Source organism: Anguilla rostrata, chromosome 5 (assembly GCF_018555375.3).
Source record: "Anguilla rostrata isolate EN2019 chromosome 5, ASM1855537v3, whole genome shotgun sequence".
Lineage (NCBI taxonomy): Eukaryota > Metazoa > Chordata > Actinopteri > Anguilliformes > Anguillidae > Anguilla > Anguilla rostrata.
Genome location: NC_057937.1, coordinates 36,139,461 through 36,149,329, shown reverse-complemented (window position 1 = coordinate 36,149,329; position 9,869 = coordinate 36,139,461). Strand labels below are relative to the sequence as shown.

The 9,869-nt window shown below is 42.2% G+C and overlaps 1 protein-coding gene across 1 annotated transcript; it reads left to right on the top strand.

Moving 5' to 3' along the window:
• The first annotated feature begins 758 nt into the window (after window positions 1-758).
• LOC135255173 (immunoglobulin superfamily DCC subclass member 3-like) lies at window positions 759-9,604 on the top strand. Its single transcript, XM_064336001.1, has 2 exons — window positions 759-1,025; window positions 9,275-9,604. The coding sequence occupies exons 1-2, from the start codon at window positions 962-964 to the stop codon at window positions 9,586-9,588; spliced, it is 378 nt and encodes a 125-aa protein (XP_064192071.1). The 5' UTR covers window positions 759-961; the 3' UTR covers window positions 9,589-9,604.
• The last annotated feature ends 265 nt before the right edge of the window (window positions 9,605-9,869 follow it).

Below are 9,869 nucleotides of genomic sequence, written 5' to 3'. Positions count from 1 at the left end.
TTTGTGTTATCAGCTCCGTTTATGTTGTAAAATACCAGCTATCGGCAATAGATGTCGCTGTTCTATCGTTTTTCACTTCATTTTTTAATAGTCACTCAAGTTCAAACCATTTATTTCAATGCACGTTATTTTTATTGTAATCCAGCAGAACCTAATTGAACCTAAACGAACCTAACGCCCTTTACTGTTGAGTCTACGTTTTCGTAACGAAGTTATGGTTAGGAATAGGTAAAGTGTATAGGCCTATGTACACACACACACACACACACACATATATATATATATATATATATATATAGTGGCATAACTATCTTAAAATCGTGACCAAAATCCTAATACAAATAATAATAATAATAATAATAATAATTATTATTATTATTATTATTATTATTATTATTAAAACTGTTCTCATTAATTACTTGTGACACTTGAATTCATCACATTTAAATCAGGAATGTTATCAATAGGCTATTTCAAACCAAAGGTTGGAAATATCAGAACTACCCTGCACTTGTCTTAGAAGTGCCCAGACCTTTTGTTTCCTAAGTGCAGCATCTTAAAAAAAAATAAGGCGAAAGAGGTAGTTGATGGTGATAATGCGAGGGATAAGGAGCTGTAGGTGATACTGGGGGGGGGGGGTATAGAGGGATCTGAATGGTTGTAGAAAAGGCAGCAATAGCTACAGCAACATATATTTGAGAAGAGAGGAGAGAGAGAGAGAGAGAGAGAGAGAGAGGGAGAGAGAGAGAGAGAGAGAGAGAGCGAGAGAGAGAGAGAGAGAGAGACCGAGTGAGGGCGCGAGATGCTGACAGATTCCTGATAGATGTGCAAAATGGCGCAAGCATGTTCGACCCCCGCGAGCCTCCAATTGTTGTAGCTCGGAACATGAAGAGCTAGTTAACTGCTTTCTTTCGTCTCGCTTTGTTTTTTCCAAGCCTCATAGTATTTTCTAAGTGCTTAAATGGCTACCAGAAGGTGCTGCTTACTTTCATGCTTACTTGGATTACTCCTGAACGCTTTAGTCGGTGAGTAATTATTGATATCATTAATACTGCACTTGAGACTTGGGTTACACCTTTCTGGGACTGTGCCGTATATGCTCTCGTATCGAATATCTGGTGTTGCGGCAGTGGGTAACTGGTACACATCTTACCGGCCATCTCGACTGACCGAAAACTTGACAGCGCAGAAACTGATATGACAGGGATGGATGAAACTGTTATTTGCACAGCAATGTTTATTAAGTGCTGTTATTTTGAAATGTAGTCTTACGTGCTGGTTCAGCCTACTGTACAATACGTGTACTTGCAGCAGAGATCTTTTTTTTTTGTTTGTTTTTTTTTTTTTGTTTTTGATCTGTTTAAGATTAAAGGCTATGCATGAATGATCATTAAGTTGCTGACCTCGTTCATACTGTGCGATACGTTATGTGTTGCTATATGTGAATGAAAGGGTAGATTGCATCTTGTTAACATTCATAGGTCCGGAATCTACTCTGCTTGTGTTATTGTTCAGTAGCCACGTGTAGTGGTATGCGCGTTTAATGTGTGTTTATTTTATGCTGTTGTATCAATTTAGGTGAGAACCTCGTAGGTTTCGGTCAAACAGGCAAAAGTAAATAAATGTTCTATCAAGCATCTTATATAGGCTTTTAATCCGCTTTTGAAGTGATAAAGTAGTGTGCTATTTTAATATTGCATTACATAAATGCAGAGTCCATGGTCCACATGCACTTTTTAAAGCTAACTTTCTTTACGGTACGGTGAATGATTTAATAAACATGAATAATCATTAGGCTAGCCATTTATGACTGAAAGCTTGATGGCCTGTCATTTGTCTATATACAGCATTGTAATAGTCACCAATACCAATGCAAAAATATGCTTTTTTATGGAATATTGAGTGATCAACTTAAGTTTGTAAATTCGCCGTATAGAGAGATAGAATCGGAAAGACAATAGTGAAAACAAAAACAATTTATTGACTTTACAACAGTATCTTTCAATGACCGCCTTCCGTTGATAACTGTAGCCTACTCTAGATTACAGATTGTGTTGCCGGTATTCACGGTTAAATCGAAAATGCTATTGTATGTTCCTACTGAGAAAATATAGTGAAATTGCATGTACAATATGTTAGTATGTCATTTTTTTGCCTGTAGTTGCTCGTCAGTCTCGGTCGGTTAATATTCACTGCTTACTTCATGGACTGTTACCTAAATTTACTGCTTTCCCTCCCTTAGGCTATGTTTAATGACTATCATTTGTTACGATTATTGTATTCTAAAACAACTACGAGAGAAACTGTACTTGATATGATATATAATTAACAGCACTTTGTTTGCAGTAAATATTGAGTATTATTTTATTTCCATATAGCCTATTCTTGGCTTATAGGATACTGCATGTTCACTTGATAATGGGATGTTTACTTTCTGTCCTAGAAAACACCAGTCGTCATAAGTAGGCTAATAATAATAATAATAATAATAATAATAATAATAATAATAATAACAAGAACAACAACAACTTGCATAAAGCCTCTACCTGTGTTTATCTATATTTGTTTTTAAATGTCTTGCTATTCAGATGTCAGGCGGGCCATTTCAATACACGCATGCATTAACTATCAAAGACAGTGTGGAGGCTGGCTCTTTGTGTATCTGATTTTGTATTATACTCAAGAGAGAAAAAGACAGAGCTTTCTGTCTGCCGGTGAGAATGTGTGTAAAGATTAAACGCCAAGACAGACCCCTTCTTTTTTTAATTTTCCCATGTCCTTTGTTCTGAATGATTGACAGTTTTGTCTCTTAACGCGAGAACCTGCTTCTAACCGCAAACGAAGCTAGAAAATGATTTACTCTCCGGGATTTTGAGTCCCGTAACAACGGTCGGTATCCTGTGTAATCACGTTTGGGATTTGGATACAGAATTTATTCGCCACGATTATTGCCACATTTCCATAATTGACAGCACGAGAATTGTCATCCTGTCCTTTAAAAAAATGATTGGAGTCTATGTCAATCACTAATGGCCTTTTACAGATGGATTTGTGCGATGAGAAAATCTCCCACTACAAGTTCAATGTTGTGAGGGGATTCAGAGGATTTATGTTTTAAACGGAAAAGCATACATACCTCACTTGTTTCAAATGGTTTACTTTTTTTATAAACCTTGCAAAAAAGGCTGGGTTTTGCTATTTATGAGTGTAATTCAAAGCTTCCTTTGGATAGATCCCTAACAGGAGGACCACTGAGAGAGGATGAGAGACACGTTAAAACAGCTGCTTAGACTCAAAAGTGCGCTATGAATTACACCCCTTTTGTTAAATGACGAGGGGGGGTTAATGTACCCTAACGTGCCTCCTCTACTGATTTTTTTCTTATGGAAAATGAATATGAAGTGCAGATGTAAATGGAGGTTTAGCTTCAAGTTGGGTCAGCTCGAGGACCAGGCTTGATGAGCCTGTTTGATTACATAGTTTTCAACTGGAAATTGATTTTTTTATCCTACCAAATTAACTTATTAGGCCTTTGAAACAACATCATCTCTGGTTGTCATTGCAGTGGGCATTTGGCCTTAAGCTGAAATTTTCGAATTCCAAGAGAGTGTTACCATATTCATTATGAAGTTCTGCAATCACTGAAATGAAGGGAAAACTTAAAAGACAGCGATAGCCTAAATTAATCTGACAGATATACATTTTGTTGGATTAAATGTGAGTCATTACTTAAATCTGTGTTTTTTTGCACTGGAATACAGTTCATTCCAGAGTCTGCTGCTGACAGTACTGTACACATTCTTGAATTTAGGTTGTAACCACAGTAACATGATTTGTTGATGTTGGATACAATGCCTCAAGGCAAAACATATGTAAACATACATGGATAGTAGCATACCTAGATTTGAAATGGGATTTAACTTCGATTTTCATGTGCATACCAAAATATGTTTTACATCTAATTTATTTCATATATTTTATTTTTCAAATAAAAACGTTTCATCATTTTGGCCTCAAGTAGCATCCCTGATTTAATGATCGTATTCTAATTTTTTGTGTTAGATACTCTGATGAAGGTGTACCGACTGAAATGTCAGCACTGAAAAACTTGTAAGAAACAAAGTTGTTTACAGAGGCCTTCATTTCAGTTTTTATGTGACAAAGTTACCGTTTTTTTTTCTGTGCACTTTGACGACTCCGCATATTGTTACAATGTGTATAGTGTTTGTCAAAACCGTTTGCCTTAGCAAGATTAGCAAGACTGTAAACCGCACGACATTGTTGCAAAGCTGTTGCCACATCTAATTCTGAGATTGTCATGTAGTTGCCGTCCATATGTCACGCAGTGAGACGAGACTGAAGCTCCAACTTGGGTGCCTTCGGCAGAGCCGGCCCTGGACGAGAATGAACTGAGGGGAGTTTGTGGAAGGTTGTGGACCTAAACGACCACATAGAGCATTTATGCCACCAACCGGCTCTGGTCCTCAGATTCAGTTTACATCCATCCAATTCAAAAAGCTTGTTGGGCCTTAAGACTCATTTGCATTTGAGAGTATTATCTCACTTTTTAAGCTGTTGCTATCGCTCTTATGTGAAATTGTTGGATGTTGGTGTTGGATTGAAGCTGTTTGAAATTTTGCTAATGCATATTCAGGTCTATGAACCAAAAAAAAAAGGATGAGACCTAGGGCCCAGGTGCTGAATCTCCCGATAGTTCATAATTCTTAAATACCATAGTAATCCACTGAAAGGTGTGGATGATTCTGGGTACCTCTGATTCCCACACTAAAGATGGGTGCAGAGGAAAGGCAGTCTTTAGGGTAACCAACATGTGATGACGGTATAATGGGGACTCGGTCAGAGTGAAAAACACTCAGGAGTATCTGGAATAAAAAAGCCAAGCATTGTTGACAAGGGCAATCCGTGGCGGGGGTACATGTAAAAACCTGTGCAGTATTGTGTACAAATTTCATCACGTATGCCCAGAGATGAAATGAAACTGATTGACTGAGGAGCGAGAAATCAGAGGTGGGTGGGCTTGACTGTTCACCGTTGGCCGTTATCAGAAATTCCTCCCTAAAAGTGTTTCCCTTACAGTAAGGCTGAACCGCTCAAACGGATCAGACGGGTATGAATACATTCATGAGTGAGGGGATCTTATAAGCACGCGGAAGTGAGCTGTGCTTACGGAAAAGGAATTTACTGCCATTCTACTCTAGCCATGACACGAGACAGCGAGAAGCCTATTAAGTCGACAGCAGCAAGCAGACGCACTGTAGCGGCTTATAAAAATGAATTTAAATCAAGATGCGGCCGGACAGGCGTGTTTATTAGGCTTCCGCCGGGGATGTGGCGAGGGGATAAAGGAGATTCAGAGCCAGGCGTGTAAACCGAGCGGGCGTGGAGGTTTCTGTCTCATCACCGGCTTGATGTCCGATGTTCGCACAAAACCCGCGATCGCCATAGACTGTCAAGCCGCTCGAGGTTCGTTCCTTTATTTACGCTGTCTGTGCGCTTTATAAGATGCTGTAAATCCCGCGAGCGGCGTACGAGTTTTAACTTTTAAGTGCTCGAGCCTTGCGTCATCCCCAAAGCCTAAAATGGATTAGCTTCAGCGTAAATAAACACGCGAATACAAGTGTCACTCCTGACTTGAAAAGCCAAGGTGTTGCTCTCGTTTGTAAGGGCGCTTCTTGTAGCCGGGTAGTGGCTAGTCCCGTAGCTTTGTGAGTTATTCTGCACCTTGTGCTCGGCCAGTAGATGTTCCGGACTTGATGGGATTTCAGCTGTACCGTGTAGTTGCACAGAAGCAGCATTTTACTTCTGAAAGAGCTCCTCTCGTTCACCTTACACTCCCACTGAAGTCGCCCGAACCCTGAGGTAATTACTAATTCAAATTCGAATTCAAATAGCCATGACATGACAATTCAAAGGTGGTAAGCTCTGGACAGAGCCTTTCTCTCTCTCTCTCTCTCTCTCTCACTTTAACCCTGATTTGTGGTGTCTGTCGCAGTCCTCCTCTTCAAAATTGAAACAGCCAATTTGGGATGGGTGCAGCTGTGCTTCTGTCCCTTTCACGGGTCCTCTCACCCTGTCCCATACTGCAAACACATCTAAGGCTGCAGCTGATGCTCTGGGAATAGTGTCTGTCATCCTGTCAACTCCCCCCCATTGCTCTTGTGTCTCGCTGGTGACATCTTGTACATTTTAAAAGAATTATCCAGAGACCTGATCATGTTGATGGACTTAGCTTTGGGCCAAAGAGAGACAGAGGTATAGGTGACATCCGCTGTGTGAACTTTAGGACTGGACTCAATCTGCAGTCCATACATTTTTCATACTGAGCATGCCCAGCCGACCTCAGCCACTCGGTCCAATCAAAAGCACGCTTTAGGCCTTTAGGCACATTCATATGAAATTACTGTAATATAAAAATCATTTTCTTGGATCGACCATGCTTCACATTTCTGTAGCAATGTATGGGCATCGGCAAAACTTACTATGTAAATATAAGGTATGTTACACGGTAGTTACTGCGTAGACTCCGTTGCACTCAGTGTAATTGCGAGAATTTAACATCACGTACATAGGTGTTACATGTTATCACTAGTGTTATGTAATCACTTAAGAGTGACTTTGTCCATACTGTATTGAATTCATGTACACACAGAACTTTGGATACATTGTGCCCTGTTCTGATTTGCCCTCGCGCCTGATGGTTGCTATTAATGGCCTGTAGCAGTTTTTTTTTTTAAGCCGAGCTTCAGATACACGGGGTTCAAACAGAGGAAGCAGTGTTGTGTGGTAGCAAGGCTGCTGTGGAGCGTTTGCGTAGCCCATAATGCTCAGTTGTGTCTGAAATCACTTAGCGCTCCACAAGTGCTGTTTTTTATGCGGACTTCCTTTTTTTGTTTTCCTCCAAACATAGGCCGGGCCCTCGAGCCCTCTGTGGGCTATTTTGCGAGCTGGCGGTCGCATTGACTGCGCGGAGTTGAGTTCCGGCTCTTTGTCGGTGGGGGGTTCCTCCGGTCAGTGTGGGTCGACCATGAAACGAGTCACGAAGGGCCAGCCATTTCACTTGTTTCCACCTTTTTAGTTCCTGTTCCAGGGAGTTGCACTCAGGTCACATGGGTAAAATAACTCTTTCCTTGTTCACCTGGTTTTGGAGACATAGGGAATGAGAGAGAGAGGGGGGAGAAAGAGAGAGAGGTGAGAGAGAGACTAAGAGAGAAATCGGGAGAGAGAGATGATGGAATTCCGGCGGCTGGTAAAGTGTTTGTTTTGTTTTTGGTATGTGATGTTCGGTGACGGACCGTCATCGGCGCATTCCTGAATTCCACCTACAGCGCGGTATTTCTGGGCTGGAATGTCAGCAATGACCCTGGAGGGAATCTTCTCCCATAAGCTCCTCTGTTTACTGACCCCGGCCCTGGCCCCGCCCCCTTTCCTCACCCCATCAGGTCCAGATAGTTTCCGAGGCCATACAGTCCTCTGTCCATCAGTAGCTGAAACCTGACACCCGGACGCGGGTGGATGGGGATTGGGGGTACCGGAGAGTCTAAATCTCTTTTTGTCACAGAGAGCAACAGGGGTCAGCTTATTCACCTGACAGCCTTTGCATATTTTTTTCCCCTTCCTCACAATTTAGCCTACTTATTTTCCATGCGATACTGATAGTGCTGAACGCTACTCTAAAGTAATGTTGAGCACAATTTCTTTTTAGCCTCCTTGTCAAACTTTTACGAGGTCTTCTGACTTATTTTTTCCATTTTCGATTACTGATGAAGTAAATGCGTCAACTGCAGGTACTGCGGAAGATTGCGTGTTGTTCGGCAGGCTAGTCAATGTCCCAGATTGCGTTCCACTACTTTCAAGCAAAAGGTTCGAAAAACAGGTAGAAGGCAAACGGTCTCGCTGGAGAGCTCAGTGCAGCAGATGTGAATGTTAATCTTTGCCCTCTTTCAGCCTTCAAAAAAAAAAAAGCGGTCCACAAAGGAACGCGGTTTTAAGAAATTAGCGCCGGCCTTTCTCGCGAGTTAATCTGCGTGCTCCGTTTTCAATGCCAGGCCTCTGAAGTTATGTTTTCAGAGCCCCTGTGTCAGGCCTGGAGAGTCCGTGAGCACAAGGTGAATTCTGTTTTTTATCAGCTGAAGAACACGAGGACTTCAAGGTGAAGGCAAGAAGGGGCGGTGATTGCATAATCAAATACTCCTGGTGCTTAGCATTGACCTCTTCCCTTGCGATGTGTGATTGGAGCGGGCCCTTGTGAGTCTGAGAAATATGCAGTGCTCGCCTTAGCGGTGTAGGGGAAAGTTGCTGATCTGAATGTGAAAGTGAGCAGCCCATGGGAGCAATCATGGGCCCTGACCAATTTGATTAAAATTCGAGATAATTAAGTCAACCGATAAATAGCTAATTTTGTTGCCATGGCGCCAGGCACCTAGCAACCGTGGACGTGGAAACGCCGGGAGGGTGAAAACAGCGGCGAGCAGGTGTCGCTCTGTTTTTCGAGCCTGAACTGCCTTTTTGGTTTTGCCTTAAGTCAAATCAATATCATGTCCAGCTTTTTCTTTTGACCGTCCTGTGAACTTTTGTTTCATGTTTTTCATCTGAGCTACATGAAATGGTTTTGTTGGTTTTGTTGAAAAAGTAGAAATATTTGTGTGCGCTAAACTGGAAAAAAAAAAATCATTATTAGCACTGTTAAAGGTAGCCAACAGGTGACTTCTGCTGTTCTTTGCTGGCTCTTGGAGAATTATAGAATCAGCTGGGTTTCATTATTACTTTCAAAGAGTACTTACTTAATGGATAAATTAAAGCAGCTAGTTTGTTGGATTTGAACTGGTTGAAACCAGCAGACTCTGTTGGGCCTATGCTGAGGTGTATTGAAGTAAAAGTATACACAGTAAAATTGTAGCAAAAAAAAAAGGTTTGGACAGCAACAATCTTTAAAAATATTTATTGACCCATAAGGATGCTAATGTGTTTCAGGGATAGACTCCTTCGTCAGAGCATGCCACATGTTTATTTTCCTGGTTTGTGAGCCAAACAAATTTGTCCCTTTTCTGCGATGAGTGCCAGCACTCTTCACCTATACACAGTAAAATGTTCAGTGTTAAATGGACTCTTAAAGAGTACGTATGGTCCCAATTGGACTTGTGTACTGGTTAGAGTTTAATACTGGATGGTTTACTGTGTATGCGTGGCTGTTTGCCATCCATCTCTTATGACGGACACGGTGACCAATAGCGTTCTGGTGTGAATGTGTCTGCAGGTGTGACCTCTGGGGCCGAGCTGTCCTTCACCCTGGAGCCCAGTGACATCATCGCCGTGCAGGAGCAGCCCCTCATGCTGCACTGCCAGGTGAACGGCGTCCCGCCCATCACCACGCAGTGGAGGCGGAACGGCCTCCTCCTGTCGGAGGGCCGCAACCACGCCACGTTCGCCAACGGCTCGCTGCTGATCGGCCGCTTCCAGCAGACCAAGCCCGACGGCTCCTCGGACGAGGGGGACTACGAGTGCGTGGCCCAGAACTCCTTCGGCCTGGTGGTGAGCCGCAAGGCCCGGGTGCAGGCTGCCAGTAAGTAGGCCCCAGAATGACCTCCCCTTCCCCTCACTGATGTCTTTGTCTTTGGAGGCTTTATTTTCATATTGTGTAAAAACTGTCGTTACATAAATTGTTATATTGATACCTTATTTGGTAGCATGCTGGTAGGTATCGGTAAGTTAATCATAATATTGTTTAGGTTCCTGTTACTCAAATCATAGCCATCGAGGTCCAAGAACTGGTTTTCCACCCTCCCTTTACCTGGGAGTCAGGTGTGAATACAGTCTGGCCAATCAGTAGCACTAATTGTTCAGTTAATTAC

Bases quoted from the DNA above. Each gene is read 5' to 3' on its own strand.
- LOC135255173 (XM_064336001.1), top strand. From the start codon at position 962: ATGGCTACCAGAAGGTGCTGCTTACTTTCATGCTTACTTGGATTACTC. The intron at 1,026-9,274 runs GTGAGTAATTAT...ATGTGTCTGCAG, and splicing joins ACTCCTGAACGCTTTAGTCG to GTGTGACCTCTGGGGCCGAG.